The 18,015-nt window shown below is 47.0% G+C and overlaps 1 protein-coding gene across 1 annotated transcript in view; it reads right to left on the reverse strand.

Moving 5' to 3' along the window:
- Window positions 1-18,015, reverse strand: part of FRAS1 (Fraser extracellular matrix complex subunit 1) — a 175,063-nt gene that overhangs the window by 13,609 nt on the left and 143,439 nt on the right. Inside the window, exons 43-61 of the mRNA XM_074154995.1 lie at window positions 17,129-17,325; window positions 16,589-16,742; window positions 15,738-16,001; window positions 15,444-15,632; window positions 14,912-15,031; window positions 14,289-14,468; window positions 10,837-10,961; window positions 9,998-10,138; window positions 8,859-9,086; window positions 8,503-8,616; window positions 7,143-7,293; window positions 6,459-6,618; window positions 5,639-5,801; window positions 4,721-4,967; window positions 3,225-3,569; window positions 2,756-2,916; window positions 2,221-2,368; window positions 1,048-1,253; window positions 434-590 (exon numbers count right to left, since the gene is read on the reverse strand). Coding sequence (XP_074011096.1) covers window positions 434-590; window positions 1,048-1,253; window positions 2,221-2,368; window positions 2,756-2,916; window positions 3,225-3,569; window positions 4,721-4,967; window positions 5,639-5,801; window positions 6,459-6,618; window positions 7,143-7,293; window positions 8,503-8,616; window positions 8,859-9,086; window positions 9,998-10,138; window positions 10,837-10,961; window positions 14,289-14,468; window positions 14,912-15,031; window positions 15,444-15,632; window positions 15,738-16,001; window positions 16,589-16,742; window positions 17,129-17,325 — 3,450 coding nt within the window. The remainder of the gene's footprint in view (window positions 1-433; window positions 591-1,047; window positions 1,254-2,220; window positions 2,369-2,755; window positions 2,917-3,224; window positions 3,570-4,720; window positions 4,968-5,638; window positions 5,802-6,458; window positions 6,619-7,142; window positions 7,294-8,502; window positions 8,617-8,858; window positions 9,087-9,997; window positions 10,139-10,836; window positions 10,962-14,288; window positions 14,469-14,911; window positions 15,032-15,443; window positions 15,633-15,737; window positions 16,002-16,588; window positions 16,743-17,128; window positions 17,326-18,015) is intronic.

Genomic DNA, 18,015 nt, shown 5'->3' on the forward strand with positions numbered 1-18,015 from the left:
CAGGGGGTTGGACTAGATGGCCTTTAATAGTCCCTTCCAACCCAAACTATTCTATCATTCTATGAAATCCATACCATAATCCGGCCCTCATTGGCAGTCACGCCAGAGGGATCTGGCATCCCCCTTCTTCCTCACAGATTTCTCCAGGCTGTGACACTGTGGAGGGAAGGGAACATCTCCCAGGGGAAGCACAGCAGCTCCAGGGGAACGGGAAATGGGACAAATGGTGGGTTCAAGCCACTGTTAAGCCTCCCTTAAAACCAGTGCAGTGCACAAAGCAATCACATCAGTGACCTGCACACAGAGCTGTGAACATGTGACCGAAAGTATTCAGGTACTAAATTAAACCACAAACTGTTGATGAGACTATGCTGACTACCTTGGAACTGCATCCTACACTACAACTACATCCTTGCTGAGCATCCTCGCTTACCATCTTCGTCATTGGTCACAGTTATGGTTGCCACGTCCATCTTCCCAATCCTAGCTCCACTCCAATGGTTTCCAAGTGGGCTACCAAGATAGACCTGGAACTGCTCTTCTGGTTCAAAGGCAGAGTCGTCACTGATAGAAACACTGCAGTTCTTCACCTAAAGCCAAGTAAGCAGGAGAAAACAGCAAACATTCATAAATCCGATGAAGCCATTTAAAGGCCTCACTGTATTTCACTAGCACAGTCTGCGTATTGTCAATCCTGGGAGAAATACTTCTATTTTTAAGGCTGCTACTTCAGTGTGGACAAACCACAGTTACATGATGAGGCACATCTACTTCCACAATCCGACAGCTCTCTGTTACAACAACGCTCAGCCCTACTGACACAGAGGATTTGCATTTCATGTTTTTACCAGTATTATCCTGAAACAAACAACCCCTTCAGAGTCACGTTGTATTTCCAGGACCAGAAGAATTTGTGACTTTAAGCACCCATGAAACCAATCTGGACAGTCTCTGTCAGCTTCCTCTGACAATGCAGAGTCAAGGAGGAGATCTGAATCTCTCTCATCAATGGCTCTTCATTCTCCCTATAAGCCAGGTTCAGCTCACCTTCTCCCCCTTCAAGAAAGTGATGCGAGACTCCTCTGCATTTCTCCTCTCTGCGAAGTCCTCCATGACCTCTGCTGTCTGGCTCTGGGTATAGCACCTGACAGAGGACTCGTAGCTCAGGTCGCCGGTGCGGAATATGGGGATGTGCAGAGTACCCTCCTTCTCCTTCACCGTGTACGTATCCTTGGTGAACTGCATGCTCGGTACTGCAGGAGGTCATAAAGAGAGTCAAGCGGCATTGAAGTTCAACATAGAGACAGGAGATAATCGAGGCACATATGCCCTGGGAGAACTGCTGCATGGAGTCTGACAGCCAGACAATAAAACAGCAGCTTTACTCTGCCTCAATACAGGATTTTTTTCAAACAAAGAAGTGACCATTACTGCCATCAACCCTCTACAGAGCACAGGATCAGCAGACCCTGCAGCACTTCAGAAAGAAGGCGTCTCTCCTTGTCACCTCTCAGTCACCTAACTCCAAGAGCTGATGAAACTTGTTCCTTCCCTATCATTCTGGTGCTGCTGCAATGTGCTGGAGAACAAGACAGGGCTGGTAGTACAGGGCTGGTGTGTTTGTGGGGCATGTCAGGAAGGGATTGTATCAGGACTCAGTCCTGAAATGGATGCTACATCTCAAAGCATTATCTTTCTGTCTGTGGACAAACACAGAACAAATGGCTTGCAGCAAAGATACAAAGGCAGAAATGATTATAGACTACTGCAAAGTTAGCTCATACAGTGTGTGCTTTCCTTAGGCAAGCAAACACGAGAGACATTAAAACACAAGAGAAAGTAGCATTTCTACTTCTAAGCAGTGTTTCACTGCTAAGTAGTGTTGCACTTTCTAAGTAGTGAGACTTCCTCACATAGTAAGGGGGACTTTAGGTCACAGAAAGCATGAAACAAGGACTGAGCTCTGAGCAGAGGAGGTAAAGCATGCCTGACAGTGAGGAAACACTACAGAAAAATTCATTCTGCACTTGTGAAGGCTCCAAGCTCTTCTGGACAGTGAAGCATGGAAAGAAACAGGGCAGCCAAATGGAATGGGAGGATCCCAGGAAAATAGGCTAAATCCAGCCTAGAAACAACCTAACTTGGACTAGCCTCCTTCTGCGTGGAAGTGTTAAGGAAGAGACTAGGATGGACCAGATAGAGCTGCCGCAGACAACTTACCATCTTGGAAGATGTCATTAATGGCCACGACAGCTTGGAACGGCTTTGTCAGCTCAGCTCCTTGGGGTGAGCTAAGATAAACAACAAATGTCTCCAGCCCTTCTATCACCGGGTACTGTGCATCGTCCAGGATTGTCAGAGTGCAGAACTAGAAGGAAAGCAGAAGTCCTCCTTTTAGAGATGCAAAGCTTTCCTCCTTCCTGGTACTCACATCTGAGTGTCTAATGTAAAGTCATTATGTCAGGCCTTTTTTGAATTCATTAACCAAAGGAAACAACGTTCTAGATAAATCCAGCATATCATTTCAGAGAACAGGCAGCCATCTTTATCCTGGGAGAGGTGGCCTGACCGAATCTTCAGTGTCTGGAGTGCTGATCAGATGCGAGTCTGTGCCTAGCAGATTCATTAACAATTCTCAAGTGGCCCTGAGAGGATTTTCAAAACAGGCAAATGGAAAATACAGAGTATGCACATAAACAAGAGAGAAGTGTCACCAGAAAGAGCAGGCTCATCAGGAGTCAAAGTGGCCTCTCACCTCTTCTGTCTTGCCTGGCCTGAACTCTATTTTTCTGGAGCTGGGGACATAATCGATTCCCGGGCTGGCAGATGGAGGGTCTGACGTCCGAGTGGCACACCACACCGAGATGGGGGTTGAGAGATCAGGTCCCTGTCGGAGGACTGGAATCTCAATGTTTCCTGCATCATCAGTTGGACATGAAAGAGAATCAAGATGAGAACGCAGCTGCATACCACAAAACCACTCCTTTCCCTTCTCCCTTTGCCACTGCTCCTGCACCCAGCACAGGCTACTGCAGAGAACTTTCCCCAGCCTTCCCCACAGGGGCAGAGGGAAGAACAGAAACCCTCTGCAAATCTTTTACAATTCTGCTGCTGTGCCCTAAAACGCTCCTTCTGGTATCTCTTCCTGATGAAAGCGTGCTTTCACGGTAAGCACCCCAACGTGGTGTGGAGCAGCCCTGGGGCAGCCCCCTGCTGCTCCTCACCTGCAGCCTCACTGACGGTAAAGGTAGCATTCCCCAGGAACACTGTAGAGGCATCGTTGGGACCACCGATGAAGACGCTGGCTGAAGCCCGGTTGCCAATGCGTGAATTATCTGAGGCATCAGCCAATACGATCTCAAACTCCTCTTCTTCTTCGTATTCACTGTCATCGATCAGCGTGACGTCACATGTCATCACGGTGACACCCGGACCAAAAACAATGCGGCTGTCTTCTGTCATCCCCCGGGACTTGAAGTCGGAGCCGGATTCCAGCATATAAAGGCTGCTTCCCTTGGCTGATTTGGGGACAGTGTAGCAGATGGCAGACACAGTGCTGCTGGTATCCCCTAAGACACCACAGAAAAAAGCCATAAAGCTATGGAAATATTTTAACTCTATTTGGTGGAGACACCATCCACTTAAATAATAAAGCAGCGTTCAGAAAAGAGGGTGAGGAGTGAAAAAAAAAAGACTATCCCTGCTCCTAAACTTGCATAAAAGCTGCCTTAGGTCTGACTTCCAGACACACTCCAAATCTGCACTCCTGGTTACTATGATCAGGAAATGGGTGGCACTTGCTATTAAAAAGTGTACAGTACAGCGATAGGGTCCACTTAAAGCACAGTATCTAAATCATAGAGAAGCAGTAAATAAATACAAGGATTTGCTCCTGCTCATGCTGGGAGGAGAAATGAATCCAAAAGAAAGGAACTTTAACTGTGCTGGTGAATCTTACAGCAGAGCTGGGAAAGATAAAAAAAACCCCAAACATCTGCCCTGTGTTGTTGCTTGTCATTTCAGTTACGCCACAAAGCTACTTCCAAAAAAGGAAAGAATCACCCCAAAACCATAAACAAGCAAACCCCAAAGAACACCACTTGTTTTGAGGGTCACTGTTATTTGCCTGCCAAGAGGAAACAGTCGTTTGCCTGAGCCTGGCAGAGGTATATACTGCAAAGACTCCTCAGCAGCTTTGCAGTAATCTTAGTCATGTGATAAAAGACTGCAGAATAAAGCACAGAATTAAAATCCAAGCTCTAGGCAGCCACATATAGTTCACAGTCTGTTCACAGCTGCTTCACTTCTCTCTGTCCCCAGTTTACTGTTGACCACAGTCTCCAGGGCTCCTCATCCGCTCTCTCTGCTGTGCGGGTTGAGACTCTGCACGTCTCACCCACAGCAGTGCCTGCGGAGCCACTTTCCCTCCTTCACATCCCGCAGAGCCCCAGGGAAGCACAGAAATTAGACATCTGGAAGAAATTTTTCACTGTGAGGGTCGTGAGACACTGGCACAGGTTTCCCAGAGAAGCTGTGGCTGCCCCATCCCTGGAGGTGTTCAAGGTCAGGTTGGACAGGGCTTTGAGCAACCTGGTCTAGTGGGAGGTGTCCTTGCCCATGGCAGAAGGGTTCAACCAGATGGTCTTTAAGGTCCTTTCCAACCCAAACCATTCTATGATTCCACAGTTCTATGAAAGTTATTCTGCCTGGCTCGACCCACCTTTCCTTTCAACAGGAGCAGAGAAAAAACCAGCGCTCTCACTGACATGGTAAGTCTTCCTGTCGAACTGCAGGGTAGGCTCGTCTTCTGTGTCCATGATGGTGACTGTGGTCCGGGTGACATTCCCCAGCAGAGCGTAGGCTGGCATGCTGAGCTCCACAGCAAAGCTCTCCACACTCTCGAAGACATTGTCATCGTTAATGATGATGGTGCAGGCCTTGGTGTCCTCCCGCGCCTCAAACTGCACCTGGAAGGCAGCAAGTGGCCTGCTCTCTTTGGACTGGGCTCTGAAACTGTCTGTCCTTCCTGCCTTACCCTTGCCTGAGTCACACACCCTGTGCAGCAGGGCAGCACCAGACACTGACCTTCACCAAGAATAAAAGGCTAGTGAAGGTCAAAGACAGCAGCAAATGCAGTGTGTGCGCCCCTACCTCTTCTGATCTCAGTCATGGTTTTAGCCCTTTGCATGATCAAGAGTGACATTCATACTCAGACAAGCCTCTAACATTTGTGGTCTGTCAGAACACTGCTGCAAAGTGCATCTGACAACATAAAAAACTGATGAAACCTCTTCTGAAAGCACAGAAACCCCAGATTTTTAGAAAGAAAATAGTCTCCTTTATGGTTTTTTCAGCTCTTTCATCCAGGTTCGACAGCATGCATGGTTTAGGATGGATATTAGGAAAAATTTCTTCACAGAAAGGGTTATCAAGGCTTGGAACAGGCTGCCCAGGGAAGTGGTTGAATCACCATCCCTGGAGATATTTAAAAGATGGGTAGACATAGTGCTGAGGGTTTAGTGGTGGTTTTGTCAGTGTTTAGGTTGATGGTTGTACTCGATGATCTTAAAGGTCCCTTCCAACCTAGACAATTCTATGATTCTATGGTCAGATCTTTCCTTTCCCTTTCCCAACCTACCTGCCCTGCGTATTCCACATAGTCCTGCCCTCCCGGTCGTGAACTGGAGCTGGAGGTGGCCGTTCCCTGCTCAGTGCGGCACAAGACAATCGCGTACTGGTTGAGGTTACCAATCCTCCTCACGGTGACACTCACAGAGCCTGCGCTCTCTCTGACGTTGTAGCTGGAAACGAATCAAGTGGATACAAATAACAGGCTGAGGAGCAAACACCTATGTGTTTATGCTCATACGGAGCACCACAGACTCAGGCTGACTGTTGCCTCCACAGAAAATTTGAGAGACACTAATAATCAGGGACTTGGTTGCCCAGAGTTGTGGATGCCCCATCCCTGGAAGTGTTCAAGGCCAGGCTGGATGGGGCTTTGAGCAACCTGCTCTAGTGGGAAGTGTCCCTGCCCATGGCAGGGGGGTTGGAACTCAATGATCTTTATGGTCCCTTCCAACTCTTAACCACTCTATGATTCTATGACTTGGGCAGACGGCAGCTATTCAGCTACCCTGCTCCATGGTTTAACCCAGCCAGGTCTTTTTCTCACTTATATGCACATGAGTACCCACTTTCACACTGGCTGCTGTTACCCTCTCCCCAAAATCAACAGCATTAATTCAACAGGAATGTCATGTGTGATTCTACAGTGCACAGAAGTGAGACCTCAGCCCTGATGGGAGGCCAGTGAAATTCAGGCAGAAATGATAGTAACTGCCCCAGAATTTAATTTCCATGCTGTAGGTCCAATCACTTATGACATAGGTCAAGCTGCCTCACTCTAGATAAGACCTCATCTGTCAAAAGAGTGCTGTAAACCCCATGCCATTTACCTGGTGTATGTAAAGCTGAGGAGAGACCACTGGACACGGAAGATGTTGCCACTGACCACATTGGGTTTGCTGTCCTTCACTAGGAACTGAAAGCTGTCCATGGTCTCCTGAATCTTCTCCTCATACATCACGTACCGAATGAGGCCCTGGTTCACATCCTCTGCCAGGAGGAGACATCCAGTGAGCCAATCCAGAAATTCAACAGCAGTTTTATAGACAAGCAGCACCATGACATGCACCCACATGGCCACAGGGATTGGGTTCTCCACATGCCCTTTACGTTGCAGCAGCTTTTCTAACTTCCTTGGTCTTACCTGTGGTAGAAGCCAACCTACAAGCTGTGACAAGACATTTTGTTGCCTAGTCCAAACATCTACCAGACCTTTTGATGATTAGATCCACATACAGTAACTACAACTCCTCTTTACAGTCCCAAGTCAAATCTCCAGCTTTAAGAAGTCTGGAGAACCTGGGTGTGCTACAGGACCCAGGTTGGCATCTATAAGAAATTACAGGATTTCTGCAATTGAGGGCAAAGTTCAATTCTTATTTTTGACAGACCTCTGACATTATCCCCTTGTCTTCTCCCCTCCCACCATTTTTTTTTTACCCCCCCACAAGCTATCTTGGCAAACTGAAGCAGCTGAAGGAAAAAAGCAACAGTATACAGCCCAAATTCCATACCCTGCGTAAAGGTGGTCACAGTTGTCCCTGGTTTCAGCTTGTTCTCCACATAACCATTTCTGGGACCAGTTGTTATCTCATAGATCAGCTGTTTGTCATCTGTGTCAGGATCCGTCGTCAGTAATTCCTTCTTAGTGATTAGATTGGTTGCCTGGATTAAAGCCAAACCAAGGGACTAAAACTCTGGAGATCCATCAGTGCAAGTCTGATTGACTGTTCATCCAAAAAGCCCAACCATCCCCCTGTCAAACAGTGCTCCACAAGGGAAAACTACGGGATGTAAAACCATAGAGCACACAGAGCAGCCTTGAACAGACAAGGTGTCTGACAGCACAGGAAGATTCACATTCTGCCTCACATCTGATTTAATAAAAAAAAACATTGTAGCTCAAAGAAAAGCAAATCCAGAATAAGCTGCCCGGCCCTGTCTAGCTGGGGGTAAAAGTTTGACAAATCTTTCTGTCAAACTGTGAACTGTTCTGATGCTCAGGTGAGGCCTGCCTTTGCCCAAAACATCTGCAAACAGCCTCAAGTTGAATGATTGACTCGGGACAGTTCATGCTGCTTTAGTGAGCCTGCACTAGTCCTCCTTCAAATGACTTCACAGAGATGTGCCTCAGTTCCATCACATTTTGCTTTTTTCACCTTTAACAGCAGAAGAAAAAGACAGAATTGAGCTGCCTGAGGCTGCAGGACTGCTTTTCTGAAGTCAGGAATTTGAGCTGAGATAGCCACTTCTTAATACAATTTCTTACTACAGTGTCTTCCAACCCTTTTTCCTGGGAAGAACCGAAGTATTTCTTTGCAGTTAATGCTGGGTCCTCGAAAGCAAGCACAACAGCGAGCTTCTGAGTGTTTTGTTTGGACGTCAGCAAAACAAAGGCATGTCACAGCAAGAAATCCCTATGCCACACTTCTTTGAAAGCCATGTATCTCTGCCATGGCTGCTGTGGCATGTAATCAAGACTTCTCTGCCATCAGTAAAGCTGAAAACATACTGCCCAGGTGAGGAGGGACAAGAGGCAGGATGTGTCTGCCCAGGAAGGTGGGCAGGAGCTGTACTGCACTGCACAGCTTGTGCAAGAGCCAAGAAGAGCCAGGCTTGGTGGTCCTGCTGATGTAAGAGAAGGAGGTGGTCCAGGAAGCAATTCAGTGCCCTGAAGCTGCATTGCCTCGTTTAGCTAATAGAGTTGCAGTGCAGGCATCCCCGCACATCCCTCCCTTTTCCAAGACACTTCATGGGCACAGACAGACACCTGTTCTCTGTCACAAAAATAAAAAACGCTGAACGATCAGGAGGTTCTCCTGTGAAGCTCCTTCTCCTGGAACAGCCTGAGGAACAAACTAAGCAGGCAGTTACCTTGCCATCCACGTACTCCAGCCACTGCAAACCCAGGTTGGTGACGACCCTGGGTGTCCCATCATCCACAGAGAGAATGTCCACTTTGAAGCGCTGTGGTGCTGTTGTCACAACCTGACAAAAGTTCAGAGAGACAGATGTTACTTTGGGAGTCAGAGCCTCATCTTTGCTCCCTTCATCTCTGTCGGGATCAAGGTCCTGGGTCGCGTTTGCACACACAAGGGTGGTACACCAGGGAAGAAGCATATGGCAACACATAATTGAAAATACAGCAGCTACGTCTCCCCTTCTCTGAGAGGATGTAGTTTTCTATTAGCTACAGAAGGTCTTCCTCACAACCCTTCTCACCCCCTTACCTTCTTCCCCCCATCCTCCATAATGAAGAAAGGATTGGTCCCATCAGACACAGTGAAAGTGAAGCGATCCTTCAGTGAATTGCTACCATCATGACTGTAGCTGATGCGGTTCTGGTAGATGTCGTCCATTGTGAAGGTTGTGGCTTGGTGGTAACGCTGCCCGTTGCTGGTGCGTTCAATCAGGCCATGCCGAGGGGGCTGCATGACTGTGAACGTAATTGACTCAGCCTGCACCAAGGAGAAAGAGTGGCAAAGCTGATGATATGACCGCAAGACCAGAGCAGGCAGGTCCTTCCAGCTCGAGATACCTGGAGAGGGATTCTACACCCAGACAGCTTTCCAAGCACAGTGTTTCCAACCAGGCGTTGCACTGCACACTGAATTGATTCACCCTGAGCCCTGCCCTGTCTTTACCTAGAAAAAAAATCCAACCAGGGGAGCTAAGCTAGAGACATCACACCAAACGATTGGTTTGGCTTGTCTGAGACAGCTCCTGCCTTCATGACAACCCCTCGAACACAACAGCAGTCCCTCATTCTGCAGCCATTCTAAGCAACGAGCCCCTTGTCACTTTGGTCGGGGTGGAAGCAGCCACAACCTTTGGGGCAGGATCTTTGGCTCAGGGCAATAACAGGCAGCCAGGAGCTCTCTTGCTGCAGTGAAACTGCAGTGCAGTGAGGCAGAGCCAGCATGACACTGCTTAGCCTCTGGCCAGACCCAGGGAGAGGAAGAGGAAATGTCATTTTCATCTGTGGTACGCATGAACTCAGTGTCAAGGCTGGGCATAAGCTCAGTTCAAATCCACAATGTTCAAAGAGAAGGTGGGACAGGGCAAGCATTAGCTCTTATCACAGCTTCTAAATGTTTTCAATGCAGGTTTGCTGTTTACGTGTCTGAGAGACATCCCAGATGAAGCCATTTCTCAAGCCAGGGCTTTGCTTTGCTCAAACACTCATTCATCTATTTATATACAAACTGGGCCTCCCACAAGCTGTTTGATGTTGTGATCAGACGGGGTATAATCACAGGGAGAGATGACACTTGCTATAATCTCTCTTTGAACACAAGCCCATTTTGCTGATAGCCCAGATGTGCAGCAGAACAGGGGAAGGATGAGGCAAGGGGGAGCCCTGCCTTACCTCTGTGTCAGCATCTGTTGCTTTAAGCTCAAACTCTGTGATGGTTTTTCTCACACCTTCCTGAACTGTCATCCCGAGGCTTTGCACTACGGGTAAGGAGTCATCCACAGGGTTTATGGTGATGTCAAATGTCTGGCTCACCTGGAACAGGAGAAAAAGCCTCTCTTGATTAATTCAGTCTCCCAAGAGTGCAACTCCATTGAAACAGTAATGCTTTAAGGAGACCACAATGATCCACTGAGTTTGGGTCACTTCATTTTGGCCTTGTTTAGTGAGTAAACAACAGCTTCTAAGCTCAGATCGTGTGAATATGACCTCTTCTATCCCCTCCCCCAAATTTATTCTTCCTCTTTCTGTGGTATTTATGAACACCCACTTCCCCCTCCCTCCTTCCCTCATTCTGCTTTGTCCCTCTCCCTCTGTTTGCAGCTATGATTTTCTCCTTTCAGACAGTAGGAAGGAGACATTTCTGAAGGGTCGAACTGTACTTCTGGGTATATCATCAGTGCACTGGATCAAAGCTGAGCTCCAGGAGCAACTGATAAGCAGATGAAAACCAGACACTGAAACCTTGGTAAACCAGTCTTATGAGGCTACACCTCAGGTGGCTTCCCCTTCTCTCCATAGGGATCGCTCCCTTCCCTGTGGTATGAGAGATGTCTCACAGCAGGGGAAGTAAGAGCACCCACCATTGCCAAACGAGAAGGCCACCTTGTTTCATTTCCTTTGCTACGTGTAACTGTCACACACAAGCACCCAAGAGGAAAACTGACTCCCATCACATCCTACAGAATCAGCAGCCTGCTCTAACTCAGGCAAAAAACCATGCTGGGACTCACCTCATTTGTTCCATCAGACACAGAAAAGGTGAACGCATCTGTATGCTTTTCAATGTCACTGGTGTGGACATACTGGATGCTGCGAGAGGCCAAGTCTGTTTGGCTGAAAGAACTAATTCTTGTCCCTAGAGAAAGAACAAGAGGGGAAAATGTGCAATAGAAAGAGCGAGGCAGGGAAAAATATAGGGAGCTGGACATATCTAGCCATAAGCACTCAGTCTTGGCTTGTTCTGCTCCAATTCAGGCTGTATCACAGAATCACAGAATCATCTGTACCATGAAGCTCATCTGAGCCAGGGATTTAGTTGGCACGGAGCCTGCTAAAAACTCTGCTCAACAACTTTTAAATTAATGCAGTGGCATCCCTTCTGCAAAAAGAAGTGCTGACTTCTTCCCAAACCTAGAGTTTTACAATGGCACCTCACACTGCCAGGACACCCTGTTGGGGATGGGCCTCTTCGGGCAGAGAGCAAGAGAGAAGCTGTGAGAAAAACAGTAGATTTAACACTTCGATTTTCACTCCTGAGCAGGACTGATCTAACCAGGGCATCACTGAGTACGGGCAAAAAGTTTCCTGGTCTCACAGCAGTTTTCAAAAGTGCCTTCAAGGTCTCTGCTCTCTTTTCCCCTCTTGGTACGCCTGCATTTAGACACACAGAATCACAGAATCACAGAATCACCTAGGTTGGAAGGGACCTTTTAAGATCATCTAGTCCAACCGATGAAAAAAAAAAAAAAAAAAAACCACCACAAAAAAAAACAAAAAACACACAACACCCACAAACAAACCACACACACCACCACACCACCCAACACTAATCCATATTCCCAAGCACCATGTCAACTCCTCTCTTGAATACCTCCAGGGATGGTGCCTCAACCACCTCCCTGGGCAGCCCATTCCAATGCCTGACAACCCTTTCAGTAAAGAAATATTTCCTAATATCTAACCTGAACTTCCCCTGGCGTAACTTGAGGCCATTGCCTCTTGTCCTATCATCTGTAACTTGGGAGAAGAGACCGACCCCTGCCTCTCTACAGCCTCCTTTCAGGTAGTTGTAGAGAGCGATAAGGTCTCCCCTCAGTCTCCTCTTCCCCAGACTGAACAACCCCAGCTCCCTCAGCCTCTCCTCGTAAGACTTGTGCTCCAGACCCCTCACCAGCTTCGTTGCCCTTCTCTGGACCTGCTCCAGCACCTCAATGTCTTTCCTGTGGTAGGGGGCCCAAAGCTGGACGCAGTACTCGAGGTGGGGTCTCACCAGTGCCGAGTACAGGGGGACGATCACCTCTCGGGTCCTACTCACTACACTGTTCTTGATACAGGCCAGGATGCTGTTGGCCTTTTTGGCCACCTGGGCACACTGCTGGCTCATGTTCAGCCGACAGTCAACCAACACCCCCAGGTCCTTTTCTGCCAGGCAGCTCTCCAGCCATTCTTCCCCAAGCCTGTAGCGCTGCCTGGGGTTCTTGTGACCCAAGTGCAGGACCCGGCACTTGGCCTTATTGAACCTCATTCCGTTGGTCTCAGCCCATCCAGCCAGCCTGTCTAGGTCCCTCTGCAAAGCCTCTCTACCCTCCAGCAGATCAACACTCCCACCCAACTTGGTGTCGTCTGCAAACTTACTGAGGGTGCACTCGATCCCCTCGTCCAGATCATTGATAAAGATGTTGAAGAGAACTGGCCCCAGTACCGAGCCCTGTGGGACACCACTCGTGACCGGTCGCCAACTGGACTTCATTCCATTCACCACCACTCTCTGGGCCCGGCCCTCCAGCCAGTTTTTTACCCAGCAGAGAGTATACCCATCTAAGCCATGAGCATCCAGTTTCTCCAGCAGAATACTGTGGGACACTGTATCAAAGGCCTTGCTAAAGTCTAGGTAGATAACATCCACAGCCTTTCCTTCATCCACACTAAGCCCCATTTTCAACACTGACTTATAGTGACATCTTTACAGGTCATTAGGAGTGACATAGACACAGAAAGGCACCCGACAAGCATTTTAAAAAGCACTTGAGCCTTTAAGTCTCACTGCTGCAGTTCAACAGTTTTACTGTTTTTAACAACAGCAAAAACCCTGACAAAAAGTTTTTCACCCGTTTACCACGCTAAATGGCTACTGACAAGTATTGGCCACACTACAAAAGATACCAGGATCTGATATAATAAATGAGCCAAAACTGGATGATCAGCCAAGGTTTCATCAGAGCTCATTAGCTTTAAAGGTTTGTGTTCTCTTTTGAACACAACAGTACTCTTTCCTTAGGTTTAGGTCATTTAAATCACGAGAAGAACTCTTTCACAGTGTGTGACTGTATCTTTCTTAGTCCATCACAGACATGAAAAAGCACAGAAATCAGAATCACCACATAAAAAGAAGAATAAAATCCTTAATCAAGCTCTTTCAGGTCTCCAAAGTACAAGATTCACTGTTTAGTTTGCAATTTAGACAAGAATATTCCAAGTTTTTAATTTTCTCTCAGCAGGGGGTTTGCTGATTATAACTTTCATTCATTTTTCCTACCCTTTCAACGTGTTTGCCAGAGGACATCTTACATTGTGAGAAGACAAGGCAAACTATACACTAAAACTGAGCTGCACAGGGACTGTGTGCATCTTGAAAACACATAGCAGGTATTTCCACTTCAATGTCACTTTAACGAGAAATCTAATTCTAAGAAGAAATATAATCTTAGATGAGTATAATCTAAACCAGAAAAGCATATTATATGACAGCATAGATTAGACAAATTCATTAGAAAGCGGTAGGACACTCATACTGTCAGTGGGCATGGAAGGCAACTCTAAAATTCAGATCACATCTGCAGGTAATTATTTTCTGAGTTTCACAGGATTGACCAATATCCCCTCTTTGAACTACCACAATTCATTATCCAGCGTATCCATCTCGCCCCAAAGTAGCTTCCTTTTAAACTAACTCCACTGTTAGTTCCCTTCCTCTCTCCAAAGCACAGCTGGGAAAAGAGGCTGGTGTTTAGGGATGAAGGGACATACTGGCCAAGAGGGGACTGAAGCAAGCTGTCTGTTCACCAAGGTGGTCTCTATTACCACGGACATAGGGGACGGATTCTTCTTGGTGTTGTACTAGATGTGGTCACAGAAGGTTTGCCTGTCATACAGATGCAGCAATAGGTCCTGAAAGAGGAGATTCACACATCAGCAAGCAGTACTGATCTGTGAAGTCCACCGGGCAAGGTTACCATGGGACGTAGAACTCACACAGAGATAAATCCTCATCTGTGATTACTAGACTCTAGGACCCTATTCTCCAACTCTCTGGTCTAATGACCATTTGATTTCTATCGGGAAACGTGATTCTGTGCTGCTGCCTCCAAGCAAATTTTTCCTGCAGTGAACCTTTAGGGCTCAAAAGCCCTCCAGTGCTTTGCTGCTAGGAGTACCCACGCAAGTAAAATACCATCCTGCTAACCTGGGGAGGCCACATGCTCCAGGTGCCCCAGCTGTGGCTGTCTGGTGAGTCTGTACTGGAGCTGGGCTGGCTCACTGTCCTGGTCAGTGGCAGAGAGATGGAGGGTTGTGATGGTCTTTGCTGAGTTCTCATCCAAGACCAGCCCTTTGTTAGCGATGATGGAGGGGGGAAATCTGTTCTCTGAAAGGGTTAAACACAAAGCTGAGTTAGGAGACAGTCACCCTCCTTTCCTTGCTGTTATTCAAATTGGGTACTTGTGCTCAAGCAAAGGACAACAGACACACAAACACCTCCCAGACTGGTAATTCCTAAACAGGTAGTGTGGGCCTCGGCATTAATCAAGGAGATAGTAACATTATAATGTCTTAAAGATAATCTAGACAGTATGAAGACATTAAGAGGAATTTTTCTACGTATTTCAATGATTTTGTCAGAAGTCAAAGAACTAATCTTTACATCCATGAACTCTCCCCATGCCCCAAACTTCAAAGGCCTTTGAATTAACAGCAAATAAAAAGTGCATCTCAAGAATTACATCTTAACTTGCAGTACATGTGGGACGGGAATCTAGGAAGGCCTCAGCTTTGCAGCAAAGAAAACACAGCTTCAGCACTATCTTTTACCTAATACACTAATATAAAAAACCTGGTCCATCAGTTTGTTGCCATCTGCATCGACCACATCAAAGGTGAAGGCGAAATTTCCACCAGGATCCCCTTTCTTGTGACTGTACACCACTTGTCCTAGAGAGCGGGGCAGGAGAAAAGAGGTGGTTTATTACAGGCTGCATTATTCAATTCTTAGTTTGGAACCAGGCTGGCACCATAAGCTGAGGGACTTGGGGATTGACAGAACTCCTGGATTTGGGTTTCATAACTTTTTCTCTTTATTCTTTTTCTCCTTCTGAGAAAGACTTTTTTAACACTTGCTTAATGATACGTGTTTCTGCTCTAACATAACAACCTTATCTTCTTTTCCTCTCCCTTCCCTGCTTTAAGTCACCCTCCCCCTCTCAAAAAGATCATAGAATCACAGAACATCTCAAGTTGGAAGGGATCCATAAGGATCATCAAGTCCAGCTCCCTGCGCCTTGCAGGACTACATAAAACGGCCACATATTACTTGCCGTAATTACCTAAAATCAAGCACTCTCACCTTTATTTATATCAGACTGGGTGAAACTTTTGACAGGTCCTTCGACAGAGATCTGGACTGGATTATCAGTTTTGGTCAACTGCAGATGCCCCACGCTGGGATCTCTCTTCATGACAAATCTGATTGTTGTGTCATCTGAATAAATAGCTGCTGCTTTCAAGTGCTGATCTGTAAGGTGTGCTGCAGAGCCTGGACCAGAGAAAGAAAGTTCACAAACAGCTTCAGCCAATCCTGCTAAGTGACTGGTTTAGACTGGACCATATAGCAATACCATTCTCCTCCCTCTCCCCATACCAGCTGGGAGCTGTAGGTTCCTGTTGACAGCTAATGTGGGTGGCTGCTTCTTCGGCAGCTCCATGGAGAACTCCAGCCTCCCCGTCTGTGAGTAGAGACCGTCCGTGATGGAGAAGCCAAACTCATCTGTTTGTGCTGCTGCACCACTCTGAGTATAAACGATCAGTTCATCCAAAATGTCCTGGTAGGTGAAAGACGAGCCAATGGACAGCACATGGCCATAGTCTGGAGGCTCCTTGGCAGTCTGCCTCCTGCGGAGATGACCTGACAAACAAGAGGTGGATAAAAATTATGGGGAGAAGACAGCCTGCTGGGGACTCCTTCCATGCCATCTCTCAGTGGCATGCACAGAGGTGGACATAGCCTTACCAGCAAAATTGAAGGAAGTTATCTGCTTATTGCCAAAACTGGTAAGAATTTGGCTACATGCATGAGATCTAACAAAGGGTGCACAGCCCTCACTAGTTTAATATGACACTAGCCTTCACTTGACACCCTGCCTTGCTTTAGCACTGCAGATAGATGCTAGTGGCTCAGCTCTTTGAACTGAATCCCACAATACAAAATGGGGTAACACAAAAGGAAACTTCCCAGGAAAATGCACTCAGACCCCCTTTCTCATCTCCCACAAATAGCGAGGGACAACTCTCAAGGAATAGCTCTGTTCTGAAGCACAATCCCTGGCTGGCTGCTGGTCCAAACACAGACTAAATCTGATTTATACAGATATGCCAGGCTCCTCTCACACCAGGAGCTATTACACACACACAGATATAAAGACACACAGACACTGACGCACAAAGACATTCTCGCTCTCCTTCACTCCATACCCCCAGCTTGTCAGGACTTACCATGTTCAGGACTTCTGGTCACCATGATGACAAGCTCACTGTTCTGGGTGTCCAAGTCCTGCAGGTTGAGGGAAGCGTTGGTAACCACCACACTTGAGCCCTCGTGCACTCTGACAGGCTCCAGCACCATCTTTGGGGGTTCATCATTCTGCCGCTGCACAGGTCCCAAAGGCACACAGTCAAAAAAGGGAAATGGCCAAGGGAAAAAGACCTGCTGCCCACCTGAATGAAATACAAGCTCCCATATGACAGTACGGGTGCTGATATCCATTAATGGGCTACATCAGCTTCAGCATCTTTTAAGAGGGAGGAAACATTTGAAAAATAAGCACTGGGGAAGACACTGCAATGCACAAGTGTTCTTTTGGCATCACAGGAGAATCATGTGCCTGTACTAGGGGAAGCAAACAGATAGGAGGAAGGAAACTCTGTTTAATTCCTTTCCCATGTGTTACAAAGGAGTGAGAGAAGCTTGCACTTTAAAAGTCATGTGTCTATGTGAAAGGAGAGGACTCTGGCAGCCTGTGAGCACAGGCGTACCTGAATTGTGATGTTAATGCTTTGCAACTCAGACTGGCTGAAGCCATCGCTCACGTAAAAGCTGAAAATATCACTTGTTGGCTCGATGCTTTCATGGACGCTCTGGAAGTAGTAAATGCTGTTCTCTAGAACATCTTGAAGGGAAAAGGATGCATCTCCGGTCAGAGCAGACTCACTCTGCGGGCCAAAACTCTCACCTGCAAACCAGAACACCACTAGTGAAAGGATGCTCAATTCACTGATCAACTAAAAATAAAAGCAGCAGCATTAGGAGAAGAATGGCACATTGTGAAGGGTGCAGAAAGATGTTCACTCCTATAACATGGCTTTCATACCTCGTGACCTTTGTAGAAAGCAACATCTGCTGCATTACAGTAGGCCTTAGGAAGCTGCAGTTTTATGCATGGTACGAGCAATCCCACATCCCAGAATTACTTAGGCTTTCTTCAGAGATGAGACAATGGCTAATGTGCCATCTGGCCTCAACACAATCTCTACATCAAGCTTTACCTTGCAAAATGAAGTCTCACACACAAGAAAATCACCCAGCTGTTGCCTATTAAAGGAGAGAAGCTCACCATGACCAAAATGGCACAAATTGGAGTTCACTCATAGGACACACTTAGGAGGGATGATGTGTAATGGTTCGCAACCTGTGCTCTCCAGAAGAAAGGCAATTACTCTCGTAACAAGCCACTAGACCGGCAAACCCAAGGTGATATTTTACAAAGGCAAGTTATGATTTAAGTAAAATGATACATGCCACTCCGGTTAGGACCACACACAGGATTAAGCAGACAAGTCTCCTGGATGAACATCTATGGACAATATGGTATAAATCCTACCTTTTCTTGATAATAGAATGAAATAAGAGAATGTTACCAGCC

The sequence above is a fragment of the Numenius arquata genome, chromosome 10 (genome assembly GCF_964106895.1).
Source record: "Numenius arquata chromosome 10, bNumArq3.hap1.1, whole genome shotgun sequence".
Classification (NCBI taxonomy): domain Eukaryota; kingdom Metazoa; phylum Chordata; class Aves; order Charadriiformes; family Scolopacidae; genus Numenius; species Numenius arquata.